This window comes from Diceros bicornis, chromosome 8 (assembly GCF_020826845.1).
Source record: "Diceros bicornis minor isolate mBicDic1 chromosome 8, mDicBic1.mat.cur, whole genome shotgun sequence".
Taxonomy (NCBI): domain Eukaryota; kingdom Metazoa; phylum Chordata; class Mammalia; order Perissodactyla; family Rhinocerotidae; genus Diceros; species Diceros bicornis.
Window position 1 is genome coordinate 60,610,185 of NC_080747.1, and position 19,994 is coordinate 60,630,178.

At 42.3% G+C, this 19,994-nt stretch overlaps 1 protein-coding gene across 1 annotated transcript in view; it reads left to right on the forward strand.

Moving 5' to 3' along the window:
- Positions 1–820: 820 nt before the first annotated feature.
- PARM1 (prostate androgen-regulated mucin-like protein 1) overlaps positions 821–19,994 on the forward strand; it is a 97,901-nt gene continuing 78,727 nt past the window's right edge. The window contains exon 1 of the mRNA XM_058547265.1: positions 821–1,019. Within this exon, the coding sequence (XP_058403248.1) occupies positions 977–1,019 (43 nt within the window). The 5' untranslated portion in view covers positions 821–976. The remainder of the gene's footprint in view (positions 1,020–19,994) is intronic.

Sequence of the window (19,994 nt, forward strand, 5' to 3'; positions counted from 1 at the left end):
CATGCAGCCATCACTCAGGAAACGTCAGCCTTTGTTCTTACGGCCCTGGTGCAGCCCTTACCAGCCCTGTGACCTTGAGCACATCACTTATCTTCTCCGTGCCTTAGTTTTCCCATCTGTAAAATGAAATAATAATACTTATGTCATAGGGTTGTTAGAAGGAGTCGCGATACAGCACCTCGTAGGGTGCCTGACTCATAGTTATCCACCGATCACTGTACCTGACATCAGTACTCTTTCTCCTAGTAAGAAGCTGAATAGGATAGCACACATTCTGGCTCAGGCATCAGGGAGTGCAGTGGGGTTGAACGTGTGTGAGGGTTTAATGCACATGCAGGAACATTTGGAGAAATGAAGGAAAAGTTTTTCGTACTTGGAAAGAAATGTGTACGCTCCCTTACAATGGTGGGGTCTTGGCTTCGTGGTGACGCCTAAGATGGCATATGGTCACCTGTTTAACGGTTGTAAGCTCATGTAAGAAAAGCTGTGATAAGGGGAGAGATCTGCTCACGCTTTTTGCATCCCCTTAGTTCCAGCATCATGTTCGACGCTCCAAACATTTGCTGGACCCAGTCAAAACTCGGATCTCGCGCCCTGACTGTCCAGCAGAGGCCGCCCTGGGCCGGGGCTCCCGGGACCTGAGAGCCGGGAGAGGGTAGGCCAGGGGGTGGCCTTGTCATCGCCGCGGGGCCCGGGTGGGAGGGGTTTGTCGGCTGCAGGCGCGGTGGCGGAGGCGGCCCGGGTTCGGGCGGCTGGGATGGAGCAGAAGCGCGCCGGGCGCCGGAGGACACGCAGCTGACGGAGCCGCGCCGCGTTCGCCTCGCTTCCCCGCGCGCCGCCCGAGCCGTCCGTGCCTCCCGGTTCCCAGCGCAGCCAGCCGGGCAGAGGAGGAGCCGTCCGCGCCCAGTGCGCTCCGCCAGTCCCGGCAAACTCCCGCGCCGCCCGCGTCCGGCTCGGCATCGAGCACCAGGGTACCATGGTCTGCAAGACTCTCTTCGCTCTCTGCATCTTCACAGCAGGTATTTTGGGACGCCATCCTCCCAGAGGGGTCGGGCACGGTCTGGGCCCCGGCGGCCAGCGCTGGTGCCGGGGCTGAAGTGGGGAGACCGGGAAGTAAGTCGCTGCGAGCGGGTGGCCAGAGTGGTGCGAGCCTCTGGGGTTGCGCGAAGGTATGTGCGCACTTGGATTTGGGGTGACGTGCGCCGTTGGAGATACTGGGCCGTGCCGGACCAGGGGGATGGCAGGGTTCTTCCTGCCGCAGCCCGCGCCCTGCACAAACTCTGGGCTTTGTGGAACAGGTGGCTGCGCGCGATGCGTTCGAACCCTGGGTGGGCGACACTGACTGCGACTCCAGGCTTCTGAGGTCTCCGAACACACCCTGCCGGAGTCGAACACCAGACTTCCTGTCGCGGTTGGCCCCGGGGAGGGATGAAAACGCGGGAGAAGCGGGAGAACCGCATCTGGGAAGGCTTTAAGCAGTGGCTGGGCGCCTGGCGGGGCTGGTTTGCGTTCCCCGAGACTTGGCGGTCTCTGGTCTCCTGCCCCCTTTCCTAGTTACGCTTGGGGACCATGGGACCCTAACAGTCACAAGGGCAGCTGCCCCGACCCAGCTCAAGCTCTCGATCACCGCTGGGAGTTTGCAGTTCTATCCTGTGGCTCAGAGCCCTCCAAAAATGCGTGCCACGGCAGAAATTGTTAACTTGGCTAAAACTAGCATCCCCTTGTGCCCCCCTCCCACAGACATACGAAACTGCCCAGGGACGGCTTTCCCATGCGCACCTAGCGGGTCTCGGGAACCGACGGCGACGGCCGCCTCTGGCAGGGGGCTGGGGAGAAAGGAGCAAGAGGATTGAGGTCGGCTTGGTGGGGGCTGGAGACAAATTCAGAGCAATGCTTTGAGGCTGGAGTTGGGATATCTAGTTTTTCCAGAAAATGCAACCCGACAAGGGACAACTGACTGGATACGGCGCCGGTAGAAAAAGTAGCCCGAGTGCGCAGACACTCATGTTTAGATAAGAATGTTCCAAAGCCACACAGCCGATTTGATTCATGCTTGCAGTCCGTGTATTTTTTTCCTCCTGAATTGCTTGGGTTCCCGTAATTGTGGACACAAGTCGTTACAATGTCTTGAAAAGAAGCTAAGGGTTTCCTCGCAGCTCACAAAGGATAATGCAGTTTTGAGGGAAAGTTTCCCAACTTGAGGCTACTTGCTGAACGTCTGAGAAAACTCCGTTTTCGCTATGGTATCCGCACGATTTGGAGGCGCGTCGGCAGACCGTTCCCGAACACTCTCGGGCGGTTTGGGCTGCGCATCCTCGGCCGGGCTGGGAGCGCCTGGATCCCAGCAGGTGGAACAGCCGCGTCCCAAGCCCCGGGATTGCCATGTGTGGCCATTCCCGTAATCCTCGAAGCAAGAAATGTTTAGGAAATGCCATGAAAGGTGCCTTTACTGTCTCCTCTCTAGAAATCTTTTCATAAGACTCAGGGCTCAGAAAACCCCGAGTGAGCCAGTAGGGGGATTTGTGCTAATATTATTTCGTGGCTTGTCTTTTTTATTTTTATTTTTTTAACAGCTCTCGCAGTAGGCAATACCCGGATTAATCCTACCAGGCAGTGTATTGTACCATTTTTTTCTAAGAAGCTCAAGATTTTTTTTTCCTTGGTCAGTTTTCCAGTTTAGCCCCGCTATTCCGGGGGCGGGAATATTGCCCTCGCCCACCGCAGTGAGGGGGCTGCTGGCTCAGGGACCGGTCGGGGAGCCTCATCCCCATCCATGCACACGTGTGTCAGGGCCAGAGCCAAGAAGATTACAGCCTCTCGGTTCTGGGGCTCCTCTGACCCTGGAAGACATAGTTAGGTTTCTATGTACATCTCCCAAATCGTGAAGCTTCCTCCTTCCCTCTGACGTTTGTGCCTCTGAAGGAATCTCTTTGGGGGTCAGTGTGTTGTCAGAGCTCCTTGCAATAAGTTGTTAGGAAAATAATATAAAAATTGGCATAAATACCTCATGAGATTTTTTTGCTTCCCAAAGAAGGGTATTTTCAGAAACTAAAATGTCATTTTTCTAAAATAGAAATAGATGTGTTGGTAAAGGAGAGAGAGGTGAGGGTTCTTGAAATGAAAGTGGCATGCATGTTTCAGTGGCTCATCCTGGAGCTCCCTTGGCAAAGCTCTAGTTAGTTTCACCAGGCAGTTATGTCTTTTCTTCTTTTTTTTTGTTTTTTTGTTTTTTTACCCCTCCAGCTTTAGAGGCTTCAGGAAAATTTCTGTAAATCTCTTAAGGTGATACTTTCTTGAGCCAGGAATGGGGTTTGGCAGGGGAGTTTTTTTAGCTTAATAAATTCACTCAATGTATACATAGCATTTCCTGGTCTCCTCCCAGGGAGAGTAATACACTCCGTCCCATTACCCAGGCTGACCTCTTAGCCCCTTGGTGATGAAGTTAGGGAGAGCTAGATTACAGTCTGCCACCCAGCTAGAGATGCTATCTGTGTTCTGGGCCTGTCATATAGCTCTTCTCCAGGTGACTAACATCTAGAATGACTAACATCTAGGATGACCCCTCCCTACACATTACGGCTCTGTTCTTACTACAGGTCCTGATATATGTCAGGGCCTTATTGTAAGCATTGTAAAGCCTTATCATAAATCTTATCATAAACGTATTAAAATTAAACCAAAAATGCACACACATTTGCAGGAACAGCAAGGTTGCCCTGAAGTCTGTGTCATAGTGAAAGAAGTGACACATCCTTCACATGAAACCTGCCCTTCATTGCTATCTGATACATTTACTGAGGTAGTGTTGCAGCGTGGCACGTCGATTCTGTAGCTAGATTGCCTACGCACAAAGCTAAGTTTTACTACTTACTGATTGTGTAATTTAGGGCAAGTAACTTAACCGCTCAGAGTTTTCCTACCTACAAAATTGGGAGAACAAAACCCCATAAGTGTTAAACCACTGCATATACGTATAGTGCCTGGGACATAGTAAACAGTATGTGTCACCCATTGTTGTCGCTTTTATTCTTATGAATAGTTTACTATATTCAGCACTGGTCAGGTCCTCTCTCCAAAAGCAGAGTTTATATGTTTGCGCTTGGACCATGTAAATCAAAGATCTCAGCTACTATTCCAGCACAGTGCCAGCTGTTCTGGCAAACCCTGATGTGCAAATTAAGAAAATATTCAGCTGAGCCTACAAAATGCCTAATTTGAAAAGGTTAATAATGTGCCAGCTCAGATTTAGCACAACAGTCTAAAAAATGCTCAGTAACAAATAGAAATAAAGTCTCACCAAGGACTTTATTTCTTCCACAAAGTCTTTTGCAAACTGGTGTATTTCAAGGGCCCGACTCAGCTCAACCTTAAGGTCAGGTTCCCAGAGCCACAAATTTTGTATAATTCAGATCAAACAACTTAGGAAAAGGCAGCCTATGGTGTCTGAATGATCCAGAATGGCTCTCTCCAGAACCCAAAACCATCAATAATGGCCAGATCTCTAACTTAACTTGAGCATTTGGACCTGGTCTAATTGAGCTTGTGTTTTTATAAGGAAAATATTGGCCAAGTATATATACTGTTTGAGCAGACTTTCTTAAGCAATAATTTTCCTTGTGGGGGTGGGGGTTAGCTATCCACTGAAAACAATGGAAAAGGACATTTGAAAAATATATTCAAAAGGAATTGGCTGTCTTAACACCCCAATGAAAGGAATCTTGCCATAGCATTTACAATAGTTTACTTCCTTTTGGAAGTATCTGTCACTGAAATTGGACATATTAGTTTAGGAATCAAATATTTAATTTTTTGATAAGATATTGAATGAAAAAGTTGCTTGGAAAAATTAATGTTTCATTTAGAAGACAGCGGCAGTTCTAAAAGGAGATGGGCAAGTAGTGAATGTGTGCCTTATGCAATGATTGATTTTTACTTGGAAATGCAGGGCTAATAGGTTATCCAGTTAATGCGCAAGCAGGGTGACTATAAGATAAGACTGATTTGTGTATGTAGTTCATAGCATTACTTTTTTAAGCCACAGCTTAAATTATTTAAATGTCAGGGACTGATGTAACATCAGATTTTCCAATGAGGGGATCTGTCAGTGTTCATCATAATCCTTTACACCAGCATAGCCCATTTCTTTTACCTTTTTTAATGTTGTCTAGAAACCTTGAGGCCTTTGCCATTTTATAAGTAATATAAATTATTAAAACAAAATAGACAATTATATAATTCTTTTCATTTGTGTTTTTCATTGGTGCAGGATGGTCTAATGTCAATTGAGAATAAGCTATTTTAATTTTCCTTTGTCTAGTGTGGCCAGATTTGGCAAATAAAAGTGCACATTGCCCAGTCCAATTTGGATTTTAAGTAAACAGTGAATTCTAAGTACGTCGCACACAATACTTGGGACATACTTAAACTGAATGATTCTTTGTTGTTTATCTTGAATTGAAATTTAACTGGGCATCCTGTATTTTATTTAGAAATCCTACCTTTCATCTGTGGTTCATCTATGCAATGGGTTTGATATAGGATTAACTTTAGTTTGAACCCTGCCTCACCCGGCTTTAGTTGCCCTGCACCATTTCGATAGTAACAATCTGTTCATGGGAAGACAAGGGGATTTCAGAGCATCTCTCTTGTGGATAGCAACTACAAGGATTAGGATTCAGAGGCAGCTCTCCAATGAAACATTTTGAATCTGATTGCTTATCCATTAACTGTGCACTGTTGTGTGTTTCTGAACAATTGGTGGGATTTCTGTAGCCTGCCTGAGGCTACATTACCTGACCCCCTTGTGACCTTTTCTTTATAAAAAACAGTATATTTTAAATGGTAGCAATGTTCTTGCATAGGAGCTGCAACTAGAAACCTTCTAGAACCCAGCTGGAAGCCGATTAAAAAAGAAAGTTATAGAATAGCTTTGGATTTCAATGTTCTCTTCTGTGCCAGGATCTTAATACATCTCACAAATATTAATTATGTAAGGTTTACATAGTTCCTGCAGGATAGGGCTGTTGGTATCACTTGAAAGCTGTGGCTATATAGAGCCTGAAGCAGCATATTAGACAGAATTTCAAGGCAAATCAGAAAAAAAAATCCTTTAAGCAATTGAACTGTGGTGGAAATTTGTGCCTTTTATACCTAAGGCAAGATCTGTGAATAGGTAATGGTAAGTGGAAAAAAATTGGGGGGAGGTTGCCAGGTGTGATATTTAGAGAACATGTCTATTCAATACAAAATGAGATGCATGGTGGAATACAACTTTGATGATAGTATCTTCTACTTACAGTCCAAATTCTGCCGCCCGATTTTCTTTTCCATCAGGGAGGAAGCAAGGACAGGAGAACTTGAGTGCAGCTGTTGAACAGGAAAAGAATTGGAGGAGAGAAGGTTTTGTTTGATATTTTTGCTTTTTTTGGCCATGATTGTAAATGTAAATCTATCATTCAGACTTCCCACTGGTTAGAACACATTGTATTTCCGTATATGGGGTTATTAAGATATATTTTATCTTTTGAATTGTGATATTCTTGCCAGCTTTGTGTAGTCCAGAGGCATAACTGCATTATTGACAGAGTTTATTCACCCACTATTGTGTCCATGATGGATTGTTATTGGTGCTGTCTGCCCGTTATGAAATCTTTTCAGTTTCCATTGGAAAAGCTTTTGTGATCCCATAGATGGATGGCAGACAGATTCCGTTTTACTGGCATTGAACATTTATTTGATTGTTAAAAACTTCACACTATGTATATGATTCTTGCTTTGTACTGTAATTTGGATTCTTTAGGAAGAACAATAACAATTATTGTAAGGATAAAAGGATGCTCTCTTTATTCACTATGCAAAATCTACAATGCACTGTCTATATGTGTTTAGGGAAATGTTTAAGACTTCAATCATGCTATTGAGTTAATGTAAGATGTCATATTATGAGAGGATTTCAGTACATCTCAGAATTACAACATGACAGGGTCTCCATGCCCAGTTGTTCATCAGAGGGTCCTAAAGAAATCTAAAGGACCAAATGTCTCTTTCTTGCCCTGGGAAAACAGGCAAGTTATTGGTGGATCACATCCTCTGCCAGTCATGGGAATTCTTGCTGTTGATGGATCTGCTGCATGAGAGACAACATCAAGGTGAAAACAGCCATCACCCAACCAATGGGAACCCTAGATGTTTTGTCTTAAAAATTACAATGGTGATGGAGACAGCATTCAAGAAGAGGGAGGACTCTTCTCTCTGGACTTCTCCTTTTTGAAGAGCTGTTCAGACAGGTCTGTGAAGGAGAAAGAATTATCCGTTTTTGAGGATAAATGATCATTCATCATTTACATTCTAGGAAATGTTGGTGAGGAAGGAAATGCGATATCAAATTATGTGTGAAACTGGGTAAGAAATGGACAGTCAGAAGATGCCGAAGCTATTTCAAAATTTCTGCATGAGATCTATGGGAGAGGTTGAGGGTGGTATGTTGCATGAAACTGACAGAATATCAGATGACTGGATGGAAGGGATAATTAAAATTATTTGGGGCTACTAAAGACCAAAGCACCCCCTTGATGCTGCTGCTAGGAATGAAAATTTTTCGTATTTTTCAGGTGAGGATGGGATTTGTGTTACTTCATATGAGAAGCAGCATGGTATAAGGCGGCTTTGGAGTAAGACAGACTGGCATGGAACGCCATCTCTGGGATCTCAGTTTCTTCCCTTGTAAGGTTATGATAATGCACATCAAGTGCCATATGAGTAAACATTCAACAAATGGGTATTAAGCAGGTACACCAACAGGTAGAAGATTTATTTTTACTTACTTGCTTGTCTGACTTTCACTACTAGATTGTAAGGTACATAAGAGCAGAAATTTTAGCCATTTTGTCCCTGCTGTATCCCCAGAACAGAGCAAGACACATAATGGGTGCTTAGCAAATATTTGTTAAATTAATATTTAATTGAGAACCTACATGTGCTCAACACTGTCCGAGGCTCTGGAGATACAGCAGTGAACAAAATAGACAAAACTCTACCCTCAGGGAACTTACATTCTTTGAGGATGATGAATTTTGACTTGGTCAGAAGAAAATCAGTAGTTGACTATCTAATAGTCATCTCACATTCAACACATCTGACCTGAACTCGTGGACTTCCCTCCCCCAAGAGTCTCCACCTGAAGCCTTCTTCATCTCAATTAACTGCAACTCCAACTTTCTAGTTGCTCACGATGAAAATCATGAGTCAACTTTGAGTCTCTTTTTCTCTCAACACCCCTCATCCAACCCTTCAAGAAAATTGGTTTGCCCTACCTTTATAGTGTACCCAGAATTTAAACACGGCTTCCACCTCCATTGCTCTCACTCTGGTGTGGGCCGCCATCATCTTTCTCCTGGGATACTGCAGTGGCCTCCTCTCAGGTCCACCAGCTTTTACCCTTTCCCTCCTAAGGTCTGTTCTTTACATAGCAAGAGTTGATCCAGTGGAAATGTGTCAGATGATGTCGTTGCTCCTTTCACAGCTCTGCAGTGGCTTCTTCTTAAAGTGACCATCGAGACCTGCATGAGATGCTACCTCATCCATTCTTGACCCTAGGCTTCTTCCTCTCCTTTGCTTACCCTATACCAGCCGCACTGGCTTCCTTACAGCATGCAGTGGCTGGTTCTCCTGTCTGGATCATACTTTAGATATCCACATGGCTAATTCCCTCACCTCCCTAAAACCTTTGCTCAGATGTCACCTTCTCAAGGAGACTTACCCTGACCAACATTTTAAAACTGCAATCTGTTCCACCTGCCAATACCATATTTCCAGTGCCCCTTATCCACTTCTTGCCTCCCCTTCTCTTTAATGTCTATCTGCCTCCATCCCTTACCCCTCAGCTGTCCAGGAATTTTGTCCCTCTCTTTTGCTGTGATATCCCTAGTGCAAAATACTGTGTGGCACTTAGGGTTCTTCAAAATATATTTGTTGAACTGACTGTTTAAAAAACATTTTCAAGGGCTGGCAAAATGAAGACTTAATTCAAATTTTGCCTTGGATCACCCCAAAATGAGACATTGGCAAACTTGCTTACTATCAGGTGCTTATGTCTAGTGTTTCTAAATAGTTTTTTAAAAAAATGAGTCGGGGCTGGCCCGGTGGCATAGCGGTTAAGTTCATGCACTCCGCTTCTGCGGCCTGGGGTTCACAGGTTTGGATCCCGGTGTGGACCTGCGCACCACTTGTCAAGCCATGCTGTGGCAGCATCCCATGTAAAGTAGAGGAAGATGGGCACAGATGTTAGCCCAGGGCCAATCTTCCTCAGCAAAAAGAGGAGGATTGGCAACGGATGTTAGCTCAGGGCTAATCTTCCTCACAAGAAAAAAAAAATTTGCCAGGCTTTTAGTTTTCATTGAGGGTTACAAAAGCTAAACTTTAAACTCAGCTTTTTCATTGAGCTATGCACATATAAAACACTTCTTTTTAAAATGTAGGCATTTTTTTTTCCCAGGTACATCACTTTGAAATAGCTGAAACTTCTTAAACTTTCTGGCCAATTAAGAAAATGTCACCTTTGAGCTCAGCTAGAGAAGATAAAGTTATCTCCACTATTTGAACATTTTTGAGAATTCTCTGAATAACTAAAAATAGCCTGATGATAAAAATTGATTTGAATCTAAGGGAAGCACACTTGTAATTTCCCAGTAATGTTTGAGAAAGTTAAGCAAACACTCTGAACGTTGAGGGTGTAAGTCAGTCACTAACAAACTGAAAAACAGAATGGGAGTTTTCTTGGTCTTACAGCTTCTGCCTTCTGCCTTCCTTGGTGATTCTGAAATATGAACTGTGTTTTAGTCCAATCAATAGACAGAAGTGACGTGAAGTCCTGACTAAAATCAAACCTGGATCCTGTGAGCACTTGTTATCAACCCTGTGGGGCTAACACCCCTTGACATGGCTGGTGGTAAAAAAATCACCCAGGGTGGCACATACCCAGCTTCATCATTCAGCAAATACTCATGGTACTTTCTGGCTTAAATAGGAACGTTTAGTTATTTAGCAGTCACCAGAAAGAACATGAGCTTGAAAGATAACAGCGGGCTTGTCTTGAAGCCTTAGGGATAATAGTAAAACTTAAGATTATATCGATCTGAAGAGCAACCTATAAACAAACCAAAGATGGGAAAAGATGACACGTTATATTACAAACACGTGCCTTGCTGATTCGGTGAGGTCCATTTGTTCATTCTTGAGATGGGAAGGCACCCAACCCTCTTGAAGTGCAGCAGCGTTGACTGTAAATAGAGGAGTGGCAAAGGAGAGTCACCCTGATGTTGTGCTGGAAGACTGACCAACAGGCAACTGTGTCCGGTGCTGTGGGTGTGACACTGGAGGACAGGTCACGGTTCCCCCACCTCTTCTCAATAGGAGGTACCATGTTTCCTGATTGAAATGAAAAGCAGGGCCTGAGTTCTCAGTGGAAGGCAAAGGAACACACATTGACAAGAGAAGGCTTGTGGTACCCAAAATCTCAATGTGGTACCCAAAATCTCAAAGGCAGGTGCGGCTGCTGAAGGAGCGAAAATTGCTGCATCACTGAGAATAGAGTTTCAGTTTGGAGGGTTATCAGAAAGAGGGGAGATGTGGCTTTTGAGATTCAGAGATTTACAGCCAAGTTTTTGTTAAAAAGAATTAAATATCAGTAAGTGACAGTTGTCTCTTGTTTTATAACAGTTTTTAAAAGTGGCACTCAAGCACTGAGTTTTTTTTATTATGGAAACCATAAACATACACCAAAATTGACAAGAATGTATCTATAACCTTTCCAGATCTGATTCAGTCTTGTTTGTTTGTTTTGGTTAAGAACTTTTAAAATATTAATACATTGGAAACAATGTAAATATCCAACAATAAAGTGCTAGTCAGGTAAACTAGCATACACTGGACATTTATTCAGCTGGGCAATACTAAGCAACTGCTTCAAAGAATGAGGATGTTCGTTTGTGTACTGACAGATAAAAATGGTTACAATATATTGAACTAATATATTGTAACTTTATATTTCACAGTGTATTGAAAAAGCCAGCTACGGAATAAAATGTATATTATGAGGAAATACTGAAAACATTGTGTTCATGTGTGTGGCTGTGGAGAAGAGGGTTTAGAAGAATGCCCTGGTTATCTCTGGCAAGTGAGCTTTGGATCAGTTTCAGTTTTTATGCTTTTTTTTGTCTTGCCTGACATTTTTTTAAATAATTTATATTGCCTTCGCAATGGAAAAAGTAAAGATGTTATCAACATTTTAATCCTTCTTTATCAACAGTTAATGTGGCTATAGTAACTGCTAGATGGCTATTTCTATCCTTAAAATCTTGATTTGCAAATTCTTCTGACAGAGTCCTCAAAAATAAGATCTTAGAAAAGCAAATAATCTCAGAAAGGTTTACAGGTCATCACTGACGTAATGCACAGGGAAAGTTCTGGGAAGGGATTGACTTAATATTTTCTAAAACCAGAGTGCTGCATAAATCATTGATCAGGAGCAACCATCTTGGACAGTATTTTAAGAGGCTCTGAGTTAACTGACCAGTAGTTAAGGTACTTTGTTAGTTTTTAATATCTTAAAAACAAACAGTGTTTGTTACTTAGGGGAGCAATTTTAAATTAAAAGATTATTCTAAGTTTTTCTAAGATGGAATTTGCCAACTTAAATATCAAATAATAAAAATAGCCCTCAGAAGAATATACGATTTGTTTTTCTTTTGGCAACGTTAAATTTGTTATATTGTCTTTTCAATAAAATAATCAATAAAATGTGGTTGAGGCAAATGCTAGAGGATCCATTATTAATACTCCATGGCATTATCAGAGAACAATGCAAGTGGGAGTAGGGAAGGCTGGAGCAGATAGGACTGGAAGAGGCTTTGGTGTGATCTGGCCAACTCTTTCATTATATAGATAAAACTATACAAGTTGGGGGGCATTCATATTTTTAATTCTTAGTTGTATTACATATCACACATTATAGTAGGTTCATTTCATCTGCAACTTCATCTAATCCTCCCAACAACTCTGTGGGATAGGCTGTACTCTTCCCATTTTGTGGTTCAGGTCACTGAGTCTCAGAAGTTAAGTGATGAGATGTAGATCACACAGTTGGTAAGTGACTGAGCTGGGCTTTGAATCCAGCTCTGTTGTCTTTTACCCACCTCAGCCCCTACTGCCTTGAACTGCCAAGTCAGTTGATAAATCCTCTTGTGTAAATTTAGTCTCTAGATTTCTCCGAGTGCTGATCCTCTTCCCCGTCTCCACTGCTACAGCCCTGGTTGAGAACCTTATCATTTCTTCCTAGACTGTTACAGTAACAGTGTAACAGACCTAAATGGTCACTGGTCACCCTTTCCCCTCTCACAGTCTTTGGCCACTCTTTTAGGACTCATTTTGGCCAGGCCAAATTGCCTGCTCCCATCCAAAGGAGGGGAAGCAGACCTATATCTGCTTAAGAGTCTTCCAGGTGCTCAGATTGTGGTTGTTAAATTCCATTTCCACTAAAAGGAGTGAAAGTTCCTTGGAGAAGTAACTAATTCCAGGTCTGGGTTAGGAAATGTCTAAGATGAGCCTTAGACATTTGGAAGGAATATCTGGAATATCTCCGGAATATATAGCAAGGATGCTATCAAAGACTACCAGGTTCCTGTCAAAAGGACTCAGAACTACTTAATGAGGCTCCCACGGGCCAAAGATGGAACAATTTAAGCATCAGTAAGCCTAATTGCAATGAGTTTCATGAGTTCATGATGATACCAAAAACAAAACAATGATAACACAAAACTTCATTGATCTCCATTGGAGGATGCTAATAAACCAACACATTATTTTGAAAAATAATAGATAAATAGAAAGAATTAAGTATTCTTTATTGATTGATTGATTGATCTTATTTTGCCTTTATTTTATGAGGTGTACCTCTGAGTGACTAAATATTAGATGATGTCTCTATACAAGTATTGCAACTAATAAGTGAAGATGGCACAGTAGACATAGAATATCACCATGTTGCATGATCTAATGAGTTAGTGGATCTTGGCACTGACCATGGTGGCTGCCAACATCATGAAACATGACACAACCAGACACTATATCTCCTGATGGGAGAACATACCATCCCCTGTGAAATAGTCTTGCCACATTGAAAGGAACCTACATCTGATCAAGCCTCCACATCCAACAATCAAGTCACAGGAAATATGAGGACCAAGGAAGATTTAAATAACACCGCAGGAATGAAATCAGCAAACTCCAAACTATGGGAAACTCTATAGGACAAACAACGTGGTTTCTTCAATAAATAAATTGCAAGGGAAAAAAAAAGATAGATTGAGAGATAGATGTAAGGGCAGAATTTATAGACTAAAAAAGACTTAAGAGATATAGCAACCAATGACAACTGTGGACCTTATCTGGATCCTGAATCAAACCAAAACTTTAAAAATAAATGAGGACATTTATGAGACAATTGTGAATTTAATTATTGACTAGATGTTTGATGATGTTAAGGTGTTGTTATTTTCAGCATGATAATGATGTAGCCCTTATGTTTTCAACAAAAGTCCTTGTCTTTTAGAGATACATACTGTTACATCTACGTAAGAAATGCAGCGATGCGTAGGATTTGCTTCAAAACTCTATGGAAATGAGAAAAAAAGTGGCGGTATTATAGAAAAAAATGATTGTGAGTTAATAATTCTGCAAACTGAGCAAAGGGAAGATAGGGGTTCATTATACTCTTCTCTCCAGTATGGTAAATGATTAAATTTTTCCATTATAAAAAGTTTTTAAAAACAATCTTCCAGAACTTGCCATTTCTTACCGAAACAAGTCCAAACTCCTTAGCAAGAGGCTTGAGATCTGAATTAGAGGAAAAACAAAAGAAACAAGGTACAAGTAATCATGGTGTGAGAGGCTGGAGAAGCAAATGGGTCATTCTTGTCTGGGAAGTCTTCTCCAAGATGGACACACCTGCCACGTAGCTTCAGGCCTTTGTCCATGCCAGTTCCTCATTCTAGAATGCCATACTCCTCCATTCTCTGCCAACCAAAATGCTCTTCATCCTGCAAGCTCAAATTTCCCTGTAAGTTGTTTGCACCTGTTAGCCCCAGCAGACTTCCGGCCTTTGGAGAGCAGAGCTCCTGTCTTTGTTTCATATCCCTCCTTCCCATGTATGAGTGCATACACGGTGGGTGCTCAGTACTTGTTGAATTGAACTGAGGAAACTGAGGGTCAAAGATGTGGACTCCAAGGTCTCACAGCTTGTTAGTGGCTGAACTTAGACTAAAAATCTCATGTATATAAGAACATAAGTCCCCTGACTTCAGGCTCCAAAGCCCCTTCAATACTGTTCACCAGCACTCCTCCCCTTGCGAGTTATGACTTAAAGGCTTCGTGGCCTCTGAGAGAAGTAACACAACTTAGCGTAGCTGAAAGTTATCTATTGCCATGCACTGGCACATAGAAGAGCACAGGGCCTGGAGGGAGTGGCCTGTGGGACAGATGGATGGTGTGTTGATGATGGAAAGTGGCCTGAGAGCTGGGGTACGACCTGGACAAGGATTTGCACAGTGAGAGGCACCATGAATGCACTGGACACCAGAACGTCCCAGGGGAAGCACAGAAAGGAGAGGAGATCCAGTCAGCCTGCTTCACGCGATCACACATCAACATGTGAAATTTGGAAAGGAGTTGTAATCACTTTCCAGACAAGCTTGCTGTCTTTGGGCAACCACCCTTACCTGCACATCTTTATGAAATAAAATTTCACTCTAGATAAGTGAATCCAGTAAAGATTGTCTTTTAATGGAGCCATAGGTAGAGGAATTTAAAAGGATGTATGCCCTCCTGGGTAGAAAGGGAAGACCTTCTTCTGCCTTCTCACAAGTTGCCAGTAAGTAAACGTCCTGTCCCCAAATATTACTCCCCCCAAACTGCTGTGAACTGCTTGCTCCCTTGAACTATGCCAACCTGCCAAGCTTGAAATAAATATAGATTAGCTATTGTCTTACTTTTCTAGGGCTGCCATAACAAATTAACATAAACTTGGATGGCTTAAAACAACAGAAATATATTCTGGAAGGTAGAAGTTTGAAATCAAGGTTTCAGCAGGGCCAGGCTCCCTCCAAGCCTCCAGGGGCGTATCCTTCCTTGCTTCTTCTAGTTTCTGGTAGCCCCAGGCGTTCCCGGGCTTGTGGAAGCATTCTCTCCAATCTCTGCCTCTGTCTTCACATGGTCTTCTTCCCTGTGAGTCTGTCTGTGTCCAGACTCCATTCTTATAAGAACACCAGTCATCCAGTCATATTGGATTAGGGCCCACTCTAATTCAGTATGACCTCATCTTAACTTGATTACATCTGCCAAGACCAGATTTCCAAATATGGTCACATTCACAGGTACTCAGCATTAGGACTTCAACAGATCTTTCTGCAAAGACACAATTCAACCCATTCCAGCTATATTATTTTCACATCTAAGCCATGTTCATGAAAGACCCTCCCCCACTGATAAGAGAAGCCGTTAATAACTTAATCAATTTTAAGTTACTTTTATGCAAGGTAGCGGCTGCTATCACCTGAAATATTTTTTGTTTACTTATTTATTTATTTCCCTTGATGGTAGAAGGCTGGTTGAGACTGTTTAAATCAGGTGTTTCTCAACCAGAGTGCTGTGTGCATTTGGAGGGGACATAACACGTGGAGACAGCATCCCTGGTCCCTGACCACTAGATGACAATGGTACCCTACAGGAGTTGTAACAAGCAAGATAAAAGAAAAATAGAGGGGAATAAAAAAAGAAGGGAGGGAAGGAAGGAGGGAGAAAATGCCTTCACAGATTTCTAAACTTATCAGACTCACTGAAAACCAACGGTCTAAATTGATGAAGTTTTTAATGGCCCTCCTTAGAGCTCCACACAGAATGAGTTGTACTAAGCAACAGCAGTTCTGCTCACTCAGCCAGCTGCCAGCTGTGAGACGCCTCTAGATGCTTCAGGAACATTCTGACGTGGACATGGCTAGTAGCCTGTGTACTAGTTGGGAGGCATGAGGCAAATTTGGAGGGCACCGTTTCACTTCTCTGCCAGGTTTGGTACTATATTGTTTTTGACATTGTGCCTGAGGTAGAGTCAGGAAGAGAATAGAAAGAGCAGAAAGTTTCAGGAGATGAAATAGCTTCTGCTCTTTTTGGTGTAGCTCATTGCTTGTAGATATGATGCCTTTCCTCTCTGCAGGGAGGGCATGATCCATACCCTAAAAAGGATGTTTTCCTCAGTTCTGTGTAATGTATTACTGGATGTGGAAAAGAGGAGGTCACAAGAATCAGTCATGGAAAAGTGTAGAAAGTGTGACACTCTAGAACAGTGGATTTCAGCCTGCCAGTGTGAAAATATGTACGTGTAATGTATATATGTGTATATTTATGGGTAGGATGTGTGTTTCCATCTTTTCTTGCCTGCTTTCTTCCTTACTAAAATAATTAGAAGAATTTAAAAATGGGGATACCAAGTAGTACTAGACAGAATGTCTTTTTCAGGGAAAATTAATATTCAATAAATTCATACATTTTCTGTAATATCTAAAATTCAACTCTTCCTCCCCATTAAAAAACAAGATCTTCTGCACATGTAACAGTCATGATCATATACATCCATGTCTTCTGATTAGTAAATAGGGTATTATTAAGTAGAACATATACCGTTTTTTGGCTCTGTAGCTACCTATTCAATGTGTTTTTTAAATCATAGTTTTCCTTATGAGTCAAAGTGAAAATCAACATTTGAAATTCTTTTCCCTGGAAAAAATATAATTTCGTTAATAGGAGAGTTAATTACTTATACAGTTTTGCTTATATAGGCAAGAGAAATATTCTAAGGGAGAGGTCTCCTGTCTAAAGCCTGCCTTGATTTGGGTTGTTCTCAAATGAATAAAAAAATTTAAAGCTCTAACACTAGAAACAAAGCTCCTTAATGAGAACTGAGTTCATGCTGAGATAAAAAGTTACAAAGCAGGAGAACGGCCTCATTATATTTTTAAAATGCCAGGGAGAGGCATTGTTTTGCCAGAGCAATGTGGTGAGACAGCCTGGGACCCAGCATCGGTGCCCAGGAGACTGGAGTAAAGAGCTGTAGCAGCTTTGAATTTTTTTCTAAAACAATCAAGATTAAAGGAGTTAATCAGGAAATCTGAGGTTATATAAGGGGTGAGCAGGTCAACCAGCTCATATATCTGGTTTGGGGCACATGCTTGAGATGACCGAACTTTTCCATGGAAGATCGTACTTTATGATAATTCTTCCAGAATGAAAGAAGTGACAAGAAACATTAAAGTTTGAAAAGTGATCCACTCCCCTACCCCTACCCCACCCCCAGGTCACCGACATCTGAGAACATCCTGGCCTCTCCAGAGACATCTGAACTAGGAAAGCAGATGAGCTGGGGCTCAAACCCCCAAGGGCCTGAAAGGAAGAGGAAGGAAAGTGGGTCATGTCTGGTGAAACAGCTTGTCTTCCTTGGCAAGTCAAGCTGGCCGGTTGGAGGCTACCAACTCTAGGGGGCTGGCCTGGCCACCTTGCTGCCTCCTTTCCAAAGGTGGCATGGCTGCTGCTTGAGACTACGTGGCACTTGAGGCAGAAACTAGGAGTAGATCTGGAATGTATCCTCTGAAGCTCTGAGGCTCAATGCCCGCAATAAATTCTTCTCGAAATTAGTGGGAAGAGATCATTCACTATTTAAGCAAGAAGTACCCAGGAAAAAACAAAAGTCTTCTGAGATGGTGTGTGAAGGGACAGGAGTTCTAGGGAAAAGACCCAATTTCTCTTTGACTTAACCAGGGTTGGGTTTCTAGGAAGGCACAGAAAGCTTGAACTAGAGAGACAACGTCCACTGACCTGTGCCAGCTGATATCTCACCAAGTCTTTTTCAGCCAAAGTAACAATCATGTATCCTCTTTCTTAAGCTGTGCCTATTCTGGTCACACTTTACCGACAGGAGCAGCACCTGTGTTCTTTGCTGAGCACTTACTGTAAGGTTTTTAACAACCCAAATGTGACCTGTGTTTGACTCATATTGCCCGGCAAAAAAATGCTGCTATTTTGAAATTACATGGCAAGCAATGTGTAGATTGGACCTTGCTGTAAACTCAATGGTTCTACCTGCTCATTTTCTTTTCACTTGTGACACTTATGGCCTTTCCTAGCATCGTGTTCAGAAAACACAACCAACCACACTGCACCTGCAAGAGAGCAATTTCTGCTGGCTGTGATGACAGCAAATAAGTAACAGGCACAAATCCCCATCTGCAGTGGGAATGTTGGCCCTCGTCACCTGGACTCCTAAATGTACAAATTATACTGTTTAAGCATTTTCTTGATTTTATTTTTATAAAAATGCCCTTTTCCTAGCATCAGACTTAAGCAACACTTGATTTTTCTTTTTGATGAAGAATCTGGCAGAATATCGGCAATTAGCTAGGAACTGTGTAAATTCAGGAAACCTGATTAACAGATCAAAACTCATCTAAGAATTTAGGTGTAAACCCTGGTGGATAAAGTATCCTTCTAAAAGCATTAGCAGTTTGGCTTTAAATGGGACATTGGATTAATTCAATCTGTGCTTCCTTGCTACACAGCATCTTTTCAAGTTATAAATTCAATTTATGGTATGGAAAATGGATAAGACATGCATAAGCTTGTCTTGATTTAACACGGATGACAAATTAAATGTTCGGGTAAATGAAATATTCCAAATAACTGAGCTTTCTTTATATAGTGTGGGTTGTCAGTTTTTTTCGATGGCAAAAAAAAAACACATTTAAAACTATATTTACCATTTGTGATAAGGTCACTAATGAGCTCCTGCCTCCATTTGTCATCTGTTAAACAGGAGTATTAAATGAGATGAGCTTTAGTGTCTGCTTTCTATGATCTAAAACAGATTCTTACCCTGAGGTCTACTAAAACTTAGATGACACATAAATGAGCACCAGGAAGTCCACGAAACACCTGAAATTGTATCCATCGTTGCCTGTATGCACTTATGTGTCTTTTTTGCCTTGGGAGAAGATCCACAGATTGTATCCAATACTTGAACTCTGGGTGCCCAATAAGGTTAAGAACATCTAACATTCATTCTGCGATTCATTTGACCCTTAAGTGATTTACTCTTTCTCTGAAAAGTCATAAGGCTCCTGGGAATGGTGTGGTACTTGAGGGTGCCCTTATACTAAAGGAAGTAAGTGCTGGCTCAAGTTTATTTGGGCTTTGGCTTCCAACACACAGATTACTCTCGCATGTATCTGTCTCACCATCGGATCACCCACCAAGGCAGAGATTGTCCTTTCAAATTATGATAAGGAAATGGGGGGCGGGGGGTGTGTGGAGGATGGCTCAGAGATATGTCACTGAGGTGGTCAGTGAAAGCCCTGGGAGTCCATCATGGGTGTTTAGACTTCCTGGTCTGGTGTTCTTTCCATTACCCTCTGATATGTAGAATGCCATAAAAACTACATTTTAATGCATGTAGCTCTCAGTACTTTGGAAGCCACTTATTTAGTTAAGGTCTCCAAACTCTAGTGCCCCCAAAAAACCGATCTAAATTTAATCAGACTAATGGCAAGTATGAATTTCAATTTAAAAATGGAAAATATTACCCTGAGCATATAGTTCTTCAGGATCCTCCTCCCTAAATTCTAATAAAAACATTTGAATAGCACCTTGTGGTTTCCACAGAGCTTTCAGGTGCAAAATGACACTCAATCCTCACAAGCTCTTGGCAATCAGTTAGTACCCCCAGTATATAGATGAGAAAAATCGAGACTCAGAGAAATGAGGTGACACATCCAAAGCCACAGAGAAAAGGGCAGAGCCAGAACTCAGTGCCAATGTCATGATGCCATCTTTGCACCTGTTCATTGTACCACAACTGTCTCTACAAAGTTCTTAGGACATTGAGGGTAGGAAAGGGGTAC